Raw genomic sequence first — 19,171 nt, 5'->3', positions numbered from 1 at the left:
TTTGCCAGACAGGGTCTCACTTTATCACCCAGGCTGGAGTGCAGTGGCACCATCACGGCTCACTGCAGCTTCCACTTCCTGGGCTCAAGTGATCCTTCCATCTCAGCCTCCTGAGCAGCTGGGACTACAGGTATGCACTACCATGCCTAGCTAATTAAAAAAATACATATATTTTTGTAGAGATGGGGGAGGGATCTCACTATGTTGTCTAGGCTGGTCTCGAACTCCTGGGTTCAAGCAATCTCTCCCACTTTAGCCTCCAGAGTGCTGGGATTAGAGGTGTGAGCCACTGCTCCCAGCCAAAGCCTGTTTTTGTATAACCCTGAGCTGAGAATACATCTTACATTTTTAAGCGGTTATACAAAAATACAAACAAAAAAACAGAGAAAAATAAGAAAAAATAGGGCCTGCAGAGCCTAAATTATTGACTCCTTAGAGGATGTGCAGAGGAGAAGCTAGCAAAGGGGGCTGGGAAGAAACGGCCTGCCAGGGGGAGAAGCTGTGAGTGGGTACCAGGGGAGCCAGGACAAGGGCGCCACCTGGTGCTTAGAGGAGGGAGGGCTGAGAAAGCCAGGCAGAGGCAGGCGACCACGGTTTTGGCTGCAGGAGGGTCGCTGGTGACCTGGACAGGAACAGTCTCAGTGAAGAGGGATGGAATCCCCTTCAGAAACGGCCGAGTATAGGAGACAGTGGGAGTCTGGGAAGTAGAAACAGCAACGATATGTCACTCTTGAGACATTTTGCTCTGAAGCTGAGCAGAGTGGTAGGGTAGAAATTAGAGGGGATGAAAGCTTTAGAAAAAGTTTTTTATACATTTATTTTTTTTTTTTTTTTGTTTCTTTTTTTTTTTTTTTGTTGTTGTTGTTGTTGTTGTTTTTGTTTGAGACAGAGTCTCGAGTTGTCGCCAGACTGGAGTGTAGTGGTGTGATCTCTACTCACTGCAAGCGCCACCTCCCGGGTTCAAGCGATTCTACTGCCTCAGCCTCCCAAGAAGCTGGGAGTACAGGCCCGCACCACCATGCCCAGGTTAATTTTTGTATTTTTAGTAGAGACAGGGTTTCACCAAGTCGGCCAGGATGGTCTTGATCTCTTGAACTGGTGATCTGCCCGCCTTGACCTCCTAAAGTGCTGGGATTACAGGCGTCAGCCACTGCTCTTAGCTGAAGGAGTTTTTTTTTAAACGAGCTTTTTTTCTTTTTGATGGTTAGGAGACAGTAAGGCATGTTTGCATGTTGATGGTAATGATTAAGTAAAGAATAAGACCTGGATGACTCAGAAGGAAGAGGGCATAACTTGAGGAGTGAAACCCTGCAACTCGTTATCAAGATGAGGAAGGATGGGGTTCGGAGCACAGTGAGGGGCCCAGACAGGAGGAGGAACACTTACAGCAGAGGGGAGGCAGAGGTGTGGGTGCAGATGCAGGCGGGCTGGCAGATTTGGGGAAGAAGGATGGAGGGAGTTCTCTTCTGTTTGTTTCTAATTTTTCGTAAAGCAGGAAGCAAAGTCACAAGGCAGAACGGATTGCAGGGAAAGTAGATTCTCACCAGTTGCATGCAGCTGCTCTGGTATGGCCATGATGCTGGGAATGAGTCAGGAATCTCAGTAGGTACAACAGAGGAACAGGCAGATAGGGTAGTTAAGGGTATTTTGAAAGAATGATCATGTTGATAATTTAAGCTGCTTAAGGAGGGAAGAAAGGACGTGAGAGGGGTAGGGTAAAAAAAGCAGGGAGGTCTCCACGTGGCCAAAGAATTACTAGAGTGGACATTCTAGAGTACATGAGATAGCAGTTGGTGCTCTGGGAGGGAGGTGCTTGAAACTAGGGTTTGGGGGGAGGTAATGTTACTGCTAACAAGGTCTGAGTATGGCCATAGGTGGGATAACAGAGGTGGACTGGAGGATAAGCTTGCTGGAGAGGACGGGTTCAAGGAGCCGGAGGTCAGAGAGTTGGTGACTTCATCCATATGGATTTTGCTGTCACCAAGGAGAGTGATGGGAGTTGGGCTGGAGAGCAAGTCAGGGTGTTTGGTGCTGAAATAGTCAAAGGATGAGATGACAATCAAATGACCTTAAAGTGCTACCTTTCAAAAGGTAATAAAAACGAGATGAGAGTAATTTCATGATAGTTTGGTTCAGTGCATTTTATTGGAAATTTTCTACTTTTCAAAATGTGACTTTTATTGATTTTGAATGCCAGATTTATTAAACACAACTTTACGAGTAAAGAGTGAGTAGCATGGATTGAGAGCAGCACTTTCAGTAGAACTCTCTGCAAGAAGCTCTACTATATTTAGTGGCACAATGCCTGTTTCTGCACAATGCCTGTGTCACTGTATATACTAGCTGCTAGCTATGTGGCTGCTGCGAACTTGAAACGTGGCTAATGTGACTGAAGAATTAAAATTTTAATTTTATTTAATTTTAAGTAGTTTAAATTTAAGTAGTGATATGTGGCTAGTGGCCATCGTACAGCGCAAGAAATGAAAACATTCAGTCATCTGATCTTTATAATGCCTGCTCACTTGATAGATCTGAATTTATTCTTATTCTGTGACATTGAGCTGCCGTTGTAACCTGCTAGAAATACCTGAACAAGTCACATGCATCCTTACCTTTATTATATCATCAAGTTCCGAAAGAGTTAGACGAGGTGTTGTCAGAGAGTCCGCAGATGTGCTCAGAGACTTGTTCACCACTTCTGTTTGTTCCCTCACTCTTTCCTGTTGTTTCTGCAGGAAGGAAGATCAAGGGAGAGTGATGTGAATGTGTCTTTAGGGAAAGCAGTAAATGTTAACTTGCTCTCTTTTGACTCAGACAAGTCTGGGATCATATTCCAACTCCATCCTTGCTGTGCGCCTTTGGAGGACGCTACCTGTCTGATGCTGTTTTCTCATTTATAATATGGAGATAATAACAGTAAGAACCTTGGGAGATTAGAAGCACTCAGGATTATTATAACATTGTCATCTCAAAGAGAGCTAGCACTTTAGAGAGGTTATTTGATTCTTTTCTCCAGAATATAAAGGGGGACTATGGAAACAGGATTGAACACAGGCTCTATATTTGCAGTGACTGGAATATGAATTAATTCAAAAAGCATTTATCATGTGCCAGCTCTGGGCCTGACACAAGCAACCCTTTTGGATAGGAACAGACAATATACAAAAATAATCTTAATGGCCTTTTAAAAATTAAAAATAGCCCTACTATTAAAGCATAAAATCATAATCTTCCTTCATACCATTCAGAGCTCTTGATTGTAAATGCTCAGATGTTTTGAGAAGGAAAACTCAGGGTTAATACATATCTTGATGAGTACTTTAATTTCTACTTTCCCTTTTAGGTTCTAGAGTTAGGGACATTGTGATTCTGAAGAAATATTGTGGGGTTTCCCATGATTTCAGAGTTTGAAAGAAACATAGGAAGAAACTTTAGGAGGGAAAAGTAAAAGACGCATTTTACACTTTGAGTGAAAAGTGAGTTGATGTTACCTTAGAAATAGTAATTTAAGTTAGAGATGAAATATACATTATGGTGTAATCTAGGATATCATATAAATAATTATAGAAACCCAGATAGAGAAGGAAATACTTTAAAACTTCCTAAGCTTATCTTAATGTCCTTTCTTACTCCCTGCAGTCTTTCCTGACTTAGTGAAAAGGAAGAATGGAACCCATCTTCTCTAAATATGTTGCTATGGGGTAGATGTAGGTCTAGAAACAGAAAAGAATCACATTTGAACATCCTCTTAATGCAAGAACATTTTAAAATCATCAATTTCCCCTCAATATCCATCAAGCCTAATACAGTGTGGACTATCTGAGGTCAATTATTCTTATCTCTACAAAGACAGGGAGTTACACAGCTGTGCACAAAAGCAATACTGTAAAATATGTGGGTTAAAGTATGTAAAATAAGGGAGTTGAAAAAAGGTTGGTATTAGTTACCTCTCACATAACTGTTTACCTTTTATAGTTTCTGAGCTATGACCCCTTTGTAAGTTCTCTCTGCGTGACTGTGGGAGAACACTGCTAAACACCCTAAAGTAAGAGCCAAACTTCAAAGCTGTTGCTAATAGCACTGTATGATAAGCTTATTTGCAGTAGATGAAAAATGACATGCTTCAAGTTAATGAGTTTCTCCCACTTACCTTATATAGCATTAGACAGAAATGAATAAAATTACCTTTGAAACAAATAAAGATATTTCCTCAGAAAAATGGTCAACTTGAACAAAGTAAAATGTTGAAAATGAATAATTATGAAAATGACATAATTATCACTATTCAGCGTGGTTCACTGTGCATATCATATATGCAAAAAATAGAAGGAGTTCCATGATCCCCCTGCCCCCCAAGAAAGAAACAGTCCTGGGAAGGTAAAGCTTGGATAGATGAGAATCCCTAAATGGTGCTTTTGAAAGAGTATTTTACTTTTAAAATATCGAATCTCATGTTCATCTGATAAGATTTTAACCATTCTGTTACTCTTTGGGATTAGAAGTAAGATGACAAAATAATGTCATTGCTAGTTGTATGGCTACTGTTGACACGTCAAAATGATTAAGCTATGTGGGTGCGTTTTTGGTTTTGTATGAGAACTGGAATTTGGGAGTTATTCTTTTTTAGCCCATGCTGTAGGTGTAACAGTGAAATGTGAAATTAAAACACTTAAGTTTGGGCCGGGTGTGCTGGTGCACGCCTGTGATCCCAGGTACTCGGGAGGCTGAGGCAAAAGAATTGTTTGAACCCAGGAGGCGGAGGTTGTGGTGAGCCAAGATTGTGCCACTGCACTAAGCCTGGGTGACAGAGCAAGACTCTGTCTCAAAACAACAAATAACAACAACAACAACCACAGCAGCAGCACCCACTTAAGTTTGTTTTCTAAAACACAGAGTCACATTCCAGTAAGGTCAGATCCATTCCAATCTATTTGGTATAGGAAAGATTATAAATAAAAAGTTGGATTTTAAATTTTTGTTGGAAGGAATTAAAATTTCATGATATTTAAATATGAAAAAGTATGCAAAAGAGGGCCGGGCGCGGTGGCTCAAGCCTGTAATCCCAGCACTTTGGGAGGCCGAGGCGGGTGGATCACGAGGTCAAGAGATCGAGACCATCCTGGTCAACACGGTGAAACCCCGTCTCTACTAAAACTGTAAAAAATTAGCTGGGCATGGTGGTGCGTGCCTGTAATCCCAGCGACTCAGGAGGCTGGGGCAGGAGAATTGCCTGAACCCGGGAGGCGGAGGTTGCGGTGAGCCGAGATCACGCCATTGCACTCCAGCCTGGGTAACAAGAGCGAAGCTCCGTCCCAAAAAAAAAAAAATTAAAAAATAAAAAAAAAATAAAAAAAAATAAAAAAAAAATAAAAAAAAAAAAGAAAAAGTATGCAAAAGAATGGTGAAAGTAGTGTTTAGTAATTCAGAAGTCCAAGTTAACATGAAATAAATAAGTATTTATAATCATCAAAAACCAGTGTACATAAATCAAATCTGTATTACTTGAGAGTGCTCCAAGCATTTGTCCATCCATCTGTTCATCAACAAAGGTAACAAATGCAAGTTATTGTGTTTGGTGCTAGGAAGATACAATTTGTGCAAGGCAGGAGTGCTGCCCATGGGTGCTCACAGTCTAGTGGGGTTAGACTAGATGCCTAGATGCAAATACACATACACACACACACACACACACACACACACACACACACACACAGAGTTATGCATTCAGCAATTAAGAGTGAGTCCCAGATGGGAACATAGAAGAATATATGCTGATCATGATGAAGCCTGGTGGTCATTCCAGTGGTACAACCAATGGCTGCACCAGTAGAGAGGAAGGAAGGACTCCTTTTGGCAGCCAGCATTCTTTTATTTCTGAGATGGAGTTGCACTTTTGTCATCCAGGCTACAGTGCAATGGTGCAATCTCAGCTCACTGCAACCTCCACCTCCCAGGTTCAAGCGATTCTCCTGTCTCAGCCTCCTAAGTAGCTGAGATTACAGGCACGCACCACCATGCCTGGCTAATTTTTGTATTTTTAGTTGAAACGAGGTTTCACCATGTTGACTGGGCTGATCTCGAACTCTTCACCTCAAGTGATCCACCTGCCTTGCCCTCCCAAAGTGCTGGGATAGTACAGGCTTGAGCCACAGAGCCAGCGTTTTTAACCTGGGGTTAAGATGGACTACCTGAACTTGCCTGTCAATCTTATACGTGCAAACAAGTGCACATTTTTCTCATGGCAGGGATATGTGTGTGTGTGCGTGCACGCGTGTTCCATAGTTTTCACTGAATTCTCAAAAGAATATAAGACTGCAGCAATGTAGGAACCACTGGACTCAAATGAGTAGGCGGGGCACTCTGCGGAAGGAGACGCTTAACCTGGCTTAAAGGCTAGACAGAATTACACAAGGATGAGAGAGATGAACGAAGGAGACACCATGAGCAAAGGCAGTAAGAAGAAAAAGTGCATGGTCTCCAGTGGCTAAGAGGCAGAGTTTGTAGGAAAGTCAAGAAATACCACTGGAACAGTAGGTGGACTCAGACTATGGGTGGCTGAGGAATTTACCTTTCTTAAGTAGGAAGCCATTGAAGGCATTTGATGAAGTTTCTATAGAGTTTCTATCCAATTAGAGAGATACCTTGCAATCAGATCTGGCAGTGACCTGAAGGGGAGAGAAGCTGGTAGCCTAGGCAAGGGGCAGTCCAAAATATCCACACGTGAGATACAGGACTGGGGAAATCACGGCTCACAGAACCCCAGAACAGGAGGGGCTGACTTAGAGCCTGGGGACTTGGAGGGGAGAGGAGAGCCCTGGACAAGAATGAGAAAGAATAAGAAAATAGCAAGGGAAATTGGAGCAAAAAAGGTGTTGACTTTCAGCAGGTAATGGCAAGGCTAATCCATGTGGCTAATCCTGCAGTCAGACACAAATATGAAAGTTATGCTGTGGGGCTCAGTTTTGAATAAGGATGCAGACCCACAAATCAATCCCTCTTAAGGACTGAAACAGTGAGACTGGGTGAAGTCACTGAGGGAGGAGATGGGGGCAAAAAGGGTGCAACTGTGGCTAATGCCAGATCCAAAGGTCAGGAAGAGAGGGGAGAACCGAGACAGAGCAGGGCTTTCAGATTCCTCAGTGCTATACTATTCCCTTCCTGAAGTCTTGCTCATGCTGTTCATTTGTATGCAGTAGAAGGGTTTGTTTGGTAAAGTTAAAATGAGCACTACCATCTGTCTCAATCAAAAATGCCAAATTTTTGGTAGCCACATGCATAAGGCTTAAAAAAAAAAAGACTGTATAAGTTTATTTAAAAGCTATTTTGGCAATCATTCACTTTTAGAACTGAAGTGTCTTCGTCTAGGTAACACTGTCCTCTTGCTTGTTACATTTACAAAGTCCAGTGTGCCCTGCATACACACTGACATTTACCAACCACTAGCAAATCAGCTGGTTTGTGCCTATGCAGATACTTTGATTCTCAGTTTGTTGACTGTGTGTTATGCTTCCTGATTATGAAATTTACAAAGAATTTTTAGAGGTAAGATCTATTCCTAAAAATGAAACAAAAGAGAACTGAACATATTAACACACAATATATGTGTTCTCTAGCATAAGGCTATGTAGAAGACAAAGCACTTGGCTGAGATCGACAACTCACCATCTAAAATGAGAACCAAATACAGTTTACCACTATCAGTAGTATTAGTAATAGCAATAAATATAACTTCCTGAGGCTAAGGGCACAGCTGTGGTCTGACTGGGGTCTCCTACAGGTTATTTCTTGCCCTTGTCCTACCAGGACCAGTCTGGGTTGGCAGATCCACTTCTCATTTCAGGGCTTGCAGTACTGGGTCTTCACTGGTGAACTCCGGGAATTGTTGTATGAGATTGCAGTGTTGTTTCTCTCTTACTTAAATACCGTAAATCTTCTCTTGGGAATAGAATAGTGTTACCCTGCAGGCTAAGGGTATGGGCTTAAATCTTTCAGGATGAGAAGAATCAGTTATTATTTAGCCCTGAAAATGCATCTTCAATAAACTTCGGCACAATCTGACAAAACTACAGGATCCCTAAATTGGAAAGTCTTTAAGGTTTTCATTACATCAACACATTTTTACTGAGTTGTTACTTTGTGCCAGGCATTGTGCTAAATGCTCCACGATTCAAAGGCAAAGAAGACATGATTCCTTTACTTTTTGGAGTCCTGAGTTCAGTGAGGAAGACAGATTCATTAGCAGATGATCACAATTCAGAAACAGAGCTGTGCAAAACATGTTATGGGATTGGAGTATAGGGTAGGTTTCCTGGAAGAAGTGATGCTTGAGGTAAGACTTAAAGGATGAGTGAGGTTAGCCAGATGAGTAGAAAAGAAAAAGTGGTCTCCATTCCAGGCAGGTGGAGTAAGTGGTAGTATGGTATTGTCTGAACCTAATGTGTGAGGCAGAGAACAGTAAGAGGTGAGGTTGAGGAGGCCGGTCGGGTCAGATCCGAGGCAGTCCCGAGCACCACATGAAAGAGCATAGACTCTTCTATAGGATAGCGTCTTTCAGAGGTTAACAATGAATTATATGTTGCAACCTGGTACACATCTATAATGCAGAACTGTGATGAAACCTTACCTTACTATATGTGTTGCACTTTAATATTTTCTATTCCCTTGATTTCCTTTTATCTTTCTTTTTACAAAAACTGCTGATTACAACCCATGAAACTTATTTTGTAACCCACAAAATTGTTCACAAGTTGCAGTGTCAAAAGCACTACTATAGGTGAGGAGGAGAAAATGAGAGGTTTGATGAGCACATGCAGCTGTGGTCAGGCTATGACTAAGGTGAGCTGCTCTGGCAGGGTGGAGAGGATGGCTTGGAAGGAAGCAAGAATGGAGGAGACTGTTTTGGTTGAGAAACAATGAAAGCCAGAACTAGAGAAGTCATAGAGGAACGGAAAAGAAGGAAGAGAGCTAAAACATGTCAGATAGTAAACCCGGGAGGAACCTGTGGTTGACTGGGTGTGGAGGAGGAGAAAGAGGGGAACTTCAAGGGTGAGGCAAGTCCCAGTGACTGTCTTGAAACAATATCTTGCATTATACTTTTATTGTATAAGATAATTATGCCTTTGTTTAACAAAAAAATGTTATCCCAACTGTATTACTCTAAAAAATATTGGCTAGGGGTTTGCTCCCATTAGCAAGTAGTGGTGATGAGTGTAATTCACTTTTTTAAAGAAATTTTACAAGGATTCTTACTGAGTTGCAATGGTGACTGAAAATCAGTCTGGAGAGCCTAGTTTAAGTGGCTTTTGCCAACCACAATACTACGTAACTGAATTCATGAATTTTTTCGTAATTGGTTTCTATTTGTTCACAGTATTCTTTTCTCCCTAATCTTTTAAAGTATGTTCAAACATGCATATGCCATCCTATTAAAAGATGACCCCTCTTGAGAGTGGTGGTCGTGAGTGCATGCATTGCTTGGAGTGGACACATAACCACCACTAGTTCTCAGCCCTGCAGGTGTGGGCATGCACAAATTCTGGCCCCATGAGATGACCATCTTTGCAAGCTATGACCATGTCTGGAAATTTTCCTCACCTCTCTGCATTTGCGTGGCCTTAGCAATTAGTCTCCTTATCCCTGCAGCTACTGACCAGTCAGACTGTGAGATTTACTTATTGTGCCTTTTCAAAAATTACACATACCCAGAACACATGGTTTTGAGCTGCTTTGGCCTTCTAGTGCTCTCAGTATAAGAAAAGTCATGCATTGCTTACCCACTGGCAAGAACAACAGATCCATACACATGGACAAAAGCACCAGAACTATTGCATTCTTACCAAAGCAAGAACTAGACAATGATCAGTTTCAATTTGATTTTAGGAACACACACTTATGTTGGTAATTTACAGCAGCAAGAAAATGCCAATATTTTAAAATATAAGTATTTAAAAATACCAATATTTAAAAAAATTTATATCAACTGCCCCTTCTTGGCATACTGTCACAGTGCTTACGCCTGAAATGCATTGGTGGTGGATGTCCACTGTACCTCGTGGTCCCGCTGCCTGGCTGCTGTGGCCCTGTTCATGTCTTCGGCATCCCTGACATGGTTAAGGGCCTGGTCAAGTGCTTCCTGGAGGTCTGACAACTTAGCATTGTAGTCGTCCAGCTGCTCCAGGACGACAGGAAACAGAGTGCGAGTCTCATTGTGCAGCCGCTGCCAGCTCTCAGCCTGGCTCAGCACTGGGAAGAAATGGAGACAGAGGCTCAGTGTGGCTTTCTCCTGCCCTCTCCTATTCCTCCCAGCATTTTGCAAAGTTGCAGAATTTTTAGGCCATGCCTTCTTTAGCGATGGAGATTGAAGCTATTCTTTGCAAAAGATAGCTCCACCTTTTAGATTTGAAGTAAAAAATGATAGCTTTTAGGGTTTGGGAGCCCTTGGATAACAGTCAGTTGAAAGAAGGGTTTGATTAGTTTTCCCACAGAGGTTGTGCTTTGTGTGAAAACCATGTCATTATACTGTTCTTATTATTATCCAGGTTATTAATAATTTTACTGTGTAAAGAGGACTCGGGTATACTATGATTTTTACTATTAAAAAATAACCAGAATTATCTGGTCAGTAATAAGGCAAAATGATGTTCATAACCACTCATTTTCTGTAGTTTCTCTAAGCAACCATTTAGTTAGCTCTACTAGGTCAAATCCAAACTATGATTTTGGTGGAAAAAAGATTAAATGGCAATGATATGATATTCTTAAGCTTTGTATGAGTCTTTCATTTTCTGCTCAGGCACATGTGTTGCATATGTGCCTTTATTTCTGTTTTCTTCAGGGAATATTAGTTTGTCTTGTTGAGATTTTCTTCCATCACTGTAAGCAGAGCACAAAAGTTCCTGGCTGAGTGTAGAATGTGTTGGAAAATGCATTCTAGGTGGAAGGAGGCGGAGTGGAATATGTGATTGGTCTCACTTCTCCAGGGCAGGCTTGTTAAATTCCACAGTAGGCGATGAGCTTGGAACATCTGGCGGTGACTGGCACCAGAGTTCTAGTCTTTTTGAGTCTGACTCAGAACTGGGGCCTGAGATTCTTCTTTGCTTCTTACGGTTTCTAAGACTTTACACATTTGCCACCATAATAAACCTGTTTGTCAATAATGTTTTTCTACAGTATCACAGTAATTGATAGCAGAAGTTGATAGTGACAGTTGTGGGAAAATGACCTACTGCCCTTTGACACTTTTTGTGCCATTAGTCCCTTTGTAATCTAATGAAGCCTTCAGACTGCTTCTTGCAGTGTGTTCCAAAATGCATAAAATAAAATATGTGGAACTTAAAAAGAGACTAATATATTTGGTAATATAATAATGTATATGCTTCTTTACTAATCTCATAAGTAGCAAGATCTAGAGATGGATCTAATAGCTACCATAATTTTGAGTTATTGGTGAATTTAAACAGTGTCATGAGATAGCAACAGCTAAAATATGCAAATCTGTGATTTATTTTGTTGATTGTTAGATTAAGTCAATTGTTTGCAACTCTTCCAATCAAGAGTGGAGTATATCTCTGTACTCCTTGAATTTGGTCCGGTCTTGATCAGTAAAATGGATGTGACATTGCTGAGCTCCAAGCCTAGGCTCAAGAGATCATGTGCTTTTCATTCTTGCCTGCTTATAACTGCTGCCATGTGAACAACCTGGACTAACCTTGTTGAGCAAAGCCCACATGGATGGAGGGGCCCAGATTTCCCAGACAGCCCCAGACATCTGAGAGAGCTCAGCCAATAATTGTCACATGGAGCAGAGATGAGCTGTCCAGGTTAGGTCCAGCCTGAACTGCCAACCCATGAAAGCATGAGCAATAAATGGTGATTGTTTTAAATAAATGCGATTAGGGTGACTTGTTATAATAGTAAGTGATGCTGATATAGTGACCAAGTGGTAGATACTACTATGGTTTGGTGCCTACATTCATCATTAAAGGAAATGTTAAATTTCCATTGGAGGCTAAAAGATATTGAAAGTCATTCACGGTCTTCACTACATGAATGTTTCTGGGCTTGTAGCATTCCTGCCTTCTCAATAAAATTTCTTTTAATGTAGCTCTGGGAATTGATTTCCTTTAACCTTCTTTCTACTGTTTTATACGTTTTCACCAACTGCTGTAGATTTGGCATCTCAGCTGTTTCTCAAGGGCTCAAAGTTGGGCCTGAATCTAAAACTCTTGGTTATAAAGTCAAATTGTCCTGAACGATTCCCTGTGGCCACATATAAATTCTAAATAGTTCTGAGCACTGGAAATTGGTTGGTTTGACTAAATGTTGCCTTAGATTTAATGTCCGCTCTTGGACCCACAAAGAGGGCAAACATGTGCTGGGTCAGCTACAAGAGGAATACACTTACGTTCATGGGCCTCGTCTGCCTCCTCACCCACGAGCTCCCTTTGGGTGAGGAATGGTTGACGGCGTCTAATCTCCTCAAGCATCTTCTGGGCCAACGCCAGCTTCTCGGAGACTTCTTTGGGGCTAAGTTCATGCTCTTCCCCATAATAGAGCATCTTGTTGTTGATCTCTGAAAGGAAGAACATGGTGAAACAAGGCAGCAGGGAGAGATGACCGGGCACGAGAAATGCAAGGGAGTGAGGGCTGGTGGGCAAAGGGCAGGACTGATCCTGAAATGGAAAGAGAGGCTTATTCAAAGGCAGCACGCCGGTGTTCATGCTGTGAATCCCAGGGAGCATGGGAGCTCATCACCTATTCCACAAAGGAAGAAGACCCAAGGAAACCACTCTTCTCTGCTTCCCATGTGGTGTCTTCAGAATGGCAGCTGGCTAATGCAAAGCCTGCTCTGCTTTCATCCTCATCTGGTTTCCACAGTGATTTGAGAATGTTAATATTTAGCATTAAATGTTAATTCAAGGAATCCAAATCTATGGTCTTTGATTAGCCTGTTACATAAAATACTTAACCTGGAGAAAATGCTCAGAGATCACTCCTGTCATGGATAAGATTATTAATGTATAGGAGTTCTTAATTGTATTTTAGACAAAGATTTGACCAAAGCTTTAAGCCAAAATGAGAGCATATTAATAGCTGTCCTGATGAGTCTTTCAGATTATTTCACAGGCTAAATATAAAATGGGGGTGATGGAGCTTTTGCTCATTAATATTTGTTTTTTGGCAATTGCTATTTGCCTTCTAGAGTGTAACTACTCTGGGTCATTTTCATCCCACTTCCATAAGTCAGGTTGAGGATTTTAGAACTGGAGAAACCACTGAGGCTCAAAGGGATTAGGTGACCTGTCTAAATATTAGCAGACTGAAATACATCTTTGAATCCCTCATTCTTACTATATGTGATGAGAAGAAAGGTATGTAATTGTCACCTGATTCTACTACAGCTCCAAGAGGAAGCATTTTGTCTTCCTGGCATAAATGAAATTGCATGTCTTTGGTTCACTATGATCTATGTGGTTGGCCAGACAAGATGCGTAAACAAACACTAGTGTCACATAAATCACACCAGGATAAGGGGTTGTATTTTATGTGGATAATAGCTTGAAGGTCACCAGTGATTATTTTAGAGATGGTTGGGAATAAGGAATGACATATAATTGGTGTTGTACAGCATTCCAGAATTATGTAAAGAGATGAAACATTCACTCTTCAAGTACAGTCTAAAATATTAAACAGTGAAATAAACTAAATGTAAAATTTTTTTCTAAGCTCTAGCATTTACAATGCTAAATTCTTTGGCATTTTGATGCAAGTCTTTTTTTTGAGACGGAGTTTCACTCTTGTTATCCAGGCTGGAGTGCAATGGCGCGATCTTGGCTCACCGCAACCTATGCCTCCTGGGTTCAGGCAATTCTCTTGCCTCAGCCTCCTGAGTAGCTGGGATTACAGGCACGCACAAGTCTTATATTTATCATTTTGGCCTGTTTTAGTTTAGTCACTTGCAGTATAAATTAGAAAAGGGGAATATAGACAATAGTATTTTTGCCTTTGGTCTATGGAGGCTATTCATACATTATTTTAAAAAGTTAAAAACTGATAGAAATTATTATTTCCCATTTACATTTCTTTTGTATTTTTCATCTTTTCCCATGCTTAAATGATCAAATAAGAGGATTCAGATCATTTCCAAATGAAACACTTTTGAATCAAAACATGGGTTACAATAGCAAAGGTGAATTATTTTCTCTGAATGGCTTACTAGGGTCTTGACATTTGCTGCCTAGAGAGGCATTTATTTACGAGTTGGATAAGGTCATGTAATCTTCTAGGTTCAATCTTACTTTTTGAACAAATCAATAGTTACTCTAAAATACTATAGAAAAAGAACATTTTGTCAGGAAATGCAAAAATATGAGACATGAGAGAGGATGTGAGTGAGGAGTGTTTGAATTGCATGTCATTTGCTTTTATTGTTTATTATAGGCACCAAAGAAAACATGACAAGTGATTAATCTTGCTTTTATGTATCCCTTTGCATGGAATATGCCCCAATATAAAGACATGAATCTCCCACTGTGGGTCCCTTTACTGCCATTGTGCCCTGGAATGCATTTGGTGTTGTCATCCAGCCCTTAATATATAGTATACTAAAAACTATGGAAATGCAGATACTGGATCTTAGCAAACTCTCACCCAAGGAAATCTTTGTCCTAGAAAAGATGAAATCTGCTGCTTTCTGCTGGTAAATTGCAGGCTAGCTATTAGTGAACTATTAAGATAGTTTTTAAGATTATCCTGCATTTATTGGAAGTGAGAGCACAAATTTAAGTAAACCTCCAAGAAGGAAGGTACAATCATTCACAATGCTTTAGGACAAAAAAATCTCCCACAGCCCTCCTCCTTCCTTTTCTTCTGGGTTGGGGGCCCAAGCAAGTTGTCTGATTGGCCTTTGGGAAAGCCCATCATAGAAACAGCTTGTGATGACTTGAATCAACTGACAGTTTACTGGCATTCTAAAACCAATGTTTTTCTCTGCAAGTAACTGACAAAAATCTGTGATTCCTACTCAACTTGTGCGTTTTAGAGACACCATAGCTTGCAGTCTCCTCTGTCAGAAGGGTATTCTGTGAAATGCCTAAAAAGGTAATGATTTTATACATTGGTTCTTGAACATCAACAGATAGTAAGCAGGGATGAGTGCTCAGAAATCCCAAATAAACAAACTTGAAATGAAGACCTTATACAAGTTTAAACCCATAATGCTGTACCAACAAGTTCCTGGAACACAGCAAACACCTAACAGTAGCCATTATTTCTACTGTTGTTAATAACATGAGTGTTTCCTTGATATTAAAGTGAACCAGAAGAGAATATATTTACCTTGGATTTTATCCCTCATATCATGGGCTTGCTCTACAAGCTGACTTGTGTGGTTAATGGTGTCCATGCTTTCCTTATAAACCAGTTGCCCTTTTCTGGAGGCTTGATTTTCCTACAAATAATCCATATAAAGGCTGGATTAAATTTATGAGAAAAGAATGTTGTATTAGCACATATGAGGGTGAGTAGGCATAGTGTATTCCATAAACAGAAATCTTCCTGGCATGTGAAAGTTCTGTAACATATAAAATAGTCCCAAAAATGATACATGAAGGCTAATGTGATGGCCAGTTTTATTTTTTTTCAAATTTTTAATTTTTCCATAAGTTATTGGAGTACAGGTGGTGTTTTGTTACATGAGTAAGTTCTTTAGTGGCGATTTGTGAGATTTGGGTGCCCCTAACACTGGAGCAGTATACACTGCACCGTATTTGTAGTCTTGTATCCCCTCCCTGCTTCCCCCAAAGTCCCCAAAATTCATTGTATCTTTCTTATGCCTTTGCTTTCTCATAGCTTAGCTCCCACATATCAGTTAGAACATATGATGTTTGGTTTTGCATTCCTGAGTTACTGCACTTGATGGCCAGTTTTAGAATGACAGAATAAAATCAGGTGCTGTTCCTATACCATCAGTCACAGTTCAGTCCCAACCAACTGCTTTTCATATGTAATTTGTTCTTTGAATTTTTACTGCATCTCAAGGTGCTGGACTAGAAAATTGCCCATGTCTGCTGATCATGTTGACATTGTGCTGACTGAAGAGCTTAAATTTTCCAAGACAAAATTGTTGAAAAAATAGGCAGACTTTGAAATGCACCGTGCTTCCAGTGGCTCCTGGGTGGTCCAACCGCTGCTGAAATTGAACTACCACAGAGATTTCAAGGATTATTCCCACTGGGCTAAATGCTATTTTCAGTGCTTCATTCCAGATTCCCATCAACACTGATGGCACTTGTGTACAAATAACTGCCAAAGCAGATTTGGCCCAGTGTGAATGGAGCTCTTCTCCCAGAAGCTGCTTCTATTCTCTCAACTTGGGAGATCCTGTTTCAGAGATCTCATACAGTATTTGTCAAAAATAACGCCCAACTCAAACGAGGCCTCTGAAGAAAGGGTTTGTGTGGGTGTCTACGGGTATGTGTATGTTTTTGTGTGTGTAGTGAAGGACAGAATGTGATCTAAGAGCACAGAAATGATTCAAGGCCAGGACACCACCCTGTATGCACAGCATGGGCAACATGTACTTTCTTGTGGGATTTGAAAGACTGATTTATGGGTTATATTTAAGAGGAAGAGGAGTTCTTTAGTTTGGCATTTAGTAAAACGCCCACTTGCCTTGTCTGGCGCTTTTTTGACTCAGATCTTTAAAAACTGCTGTAGGAGCTGTGGGGTGATCTGCCACACAGAGCACTGGTAGACCCATTGTACAGTTTTCTGAGGATAGGGAAGTGGTTGTTTCAGACTTCTCTCCTTTCATCCAGCATTCTACCCAGAGGATGATGCCATGATTTTACCAGGAACATTTTTACACTAGCCAGTAATAACCCAAGCGAGTGGCCCTCTCAGATGGTCAGGGAAGAGAATGCAGAAATGGTGTTATAGCAAACACATGCCCAGAGGCTTTTTATCAGGCAGGTGGGTAATCCCCACCCTACAGCGCAGGGGTCCTGGAGTCATGGAGCCCACTGTGCAGCAGTAATGGAGTTATCAGTCCCTTCATAAATTGTGGGCTCTCTGAATGGACACCGCTTTCTGAGTCATGATATTCCTTCCTCCAATTCCAGTCTTCTTCTTGGGTTGTTCCAGTGCTTTCCAGAGAAAAAGTATTTGTAGCCATTTTGGAATTAAATATGCAGAAACTAAAATAAATCTTAATGTAACTCCTCCCTGCTTTTAAAAAATATGGACACAAACATTTAAAAATTTAGAATGTTTAACGACTTCATCTTTGATCCAGTTTAAGTTATATTTGCAAAACATAACACCCCTGGTTTTTACTTTGGCTTTATGCTTCAAAGTAAAGCTCAATTGTTATTCCTGTGTCACTTAACTTCTTATTTTTTGATATGGAATCTTCAACTGAAGTGATGAGAGACAGCTGAAAAATGTCATGCCTGTAAGAAAACCTCTTCTTTTTGATAAACGCCAGAGGGCGCTGAGATATAGGTAGATAGAGATAGATACTGATATACTGTATATATGACTCAATCAGTGGCAAAGAGGAACATCTATTCCTTTACATTGTGAGATTACTGAATCTAACCTACAGTGATGGCTTATTTTTTTTTTTTTTCTGTAACTTTGCCTGAAAGAAAAATAATGACATAGGCACATGGTAAAACAAATATGCCTTGGTTTAAGAAAAGCTGAAATTAAAAACTTACCTTGCAACTGTAAACCAGTTGCTGGTTTACATCACAAATGTATTAGCCATTTGCTTACCTCAATAGTAAATTCTTATTGTACATATTTGATATAAAAGTGCAAAAGATGTCTTGGTAATATAGTACATAAAAGGTAGATTATGTGAGGCTGGTAACCAATATCTAAGGTGATCATATATTTTATGGTTCAACCTGGGGCCTTTTGCACATGAAAGGGAGAACTTTTAGTAATCATTCTGGGACACAAGCATAAACAGCAATAGTCCTAGACAAGCCAATAGTAAAAATATTGGTGTGCTACTTCAGAATTTGTACAGTAATATCTACTTCTACCTACCTCCTAAGCGTTAATGATCTCTGAATTCCTTTCCGGCCCTGATTATCCTCTGAGTTGCAGATTCACGTCTCTGTCTGCCCTCTGTGCACTCATAGATATTTCACTTTTAAAATGTCCGGAGTAACCCATTTGTATTCTTAGCCATCCTTATCTCAGGATGGAGCTTCTCTCTTTGCCATTTCTCACCTCCAATTGGTCACCAAGTCAGTTTTATTCCACTTGCTGTTCTGGCTGCTCTTTCTCTTTTCCATGACCACAGTCTCAGTTCATCCTTGTTCTCTGCAAATCCTTTTCAAATAAAGTCAAGACAGCAATCCACTACTCTCTTGTCTAGACCACTGTGGTGATATTCCAAGCAGTGCCCCTGTTTTCAGTCTTCACTGGCTAGTCCATCATCCACACTGCGGAGGGACGTTTCTAAAGTGTAAACCTGATCAGTTCATTGTTCTGGGTAAATACTGGAATGACTTCCAGAGTCCACAGGCTGAAATCCCCATGGTTATGAGCGTGGTTGAGAAGGTTCTTCACAATCGGGCGTCTGACAGCCTCTTCAGCATTATCTCTTGCTCTCTGCCTTACAATTAATCTTCCACAAGGCCAAGGCCACAGTTCCAGCCCCAGGAAAATAGCATGTTACTTCACATCTCTCTGTTCTCATAGCCTTTATCTCTTGCTCGGAAGTATTTGACAAACTCCTACTCATTCTCAATTCACGGGCCAATACTCACCTTCTCTGAGAAGCCTGTCCCAGTGTACCCCTGCCAAAATTGGTCACCATTTCTTCCTTAGAGTTACCCTTTACCCTGTACCATGTTTCTCTTGTTATAATTATGTTTTTACATATCTGTTTCCTGCTAGACTGAAGCATCTTGAAAGCAGGGCATTATTATATTTCAGGATATCTAGCCCCTAGCACCATAACTGTTATATACAGATGTTTAATAATGCTTCTGGAATAGAAATGTAGACAGTTGTCCCTCAGCATCCAGGGGGGATTGGTTCCAGGACCCAGCCCCCACAGATACCAAACTCCATGGTTGTTCAAGTCCCTTTTATAGAATGGTGTAGTATTTGCAATACTGTTACCTATGTACAACCTCCCATATTCATTTTC

At 40.7% G+C, this 19,171-nt stretch overlaps 1 protein-coding gene across 4 annotated transcripts in view; it reads right to left on the bottom strand.

Annotated features, from left to right (window-relative positions):
• Positions 1 to 19,171, bottom strand: part of LAMA4 (laminin subunit alpha 4) — a 154,666-nt gene that overhangs the window by 58,540 nt on the left and 76,955 nt on the right. For all 4 annotated transcript variants that reach the window (XM_032274986.1, XM_032274988.1, XM_032274985.1 and 1 more), the window contains exons 10-13: positions 15,337 to 15,448; positions 12,404 to 12,571; positions 10,049 to 10,242; positions 2,613 to 2,729 (exon numbers count right to left, since the gene is read on the bottom strand). In XM_032274986.1, the coding sequence (XP_032130877.1) occupies positions 2,613 to 2,729; positions 10,049 to 10,242; positions 12,404 to 12,571; positions 15,337 to 15,448 (591 nt within the window). The remainder of the gene's footprint in view (positions 1 to 2,612; positions 2,730 to 10,048; positions 10,243 to 12,403; positions 12,572 to 15,336; positions 15,449 to 19,171) is intronic.

Source organism: Sapajus apella, unplaced genomic scaffold, assembly GCF_009761245.1.
Source record: "Sapajus apella isolate SASKATOON/1434 unplaced genomic scaffold, GSC_monkey_1.0 scaffold6, whole genome shotgun sequence".
Classification (NCBI taxonomy): Eukaryota; Metazoa; Chordata; class Mammalia; order Primates; family Cebidae; genus Sapajus; species Sapajus apella.
Note: the sequence above shows the minus strand (reverse complement) of the source record. Positions and strands in the feature narration are given on the sequence as shown.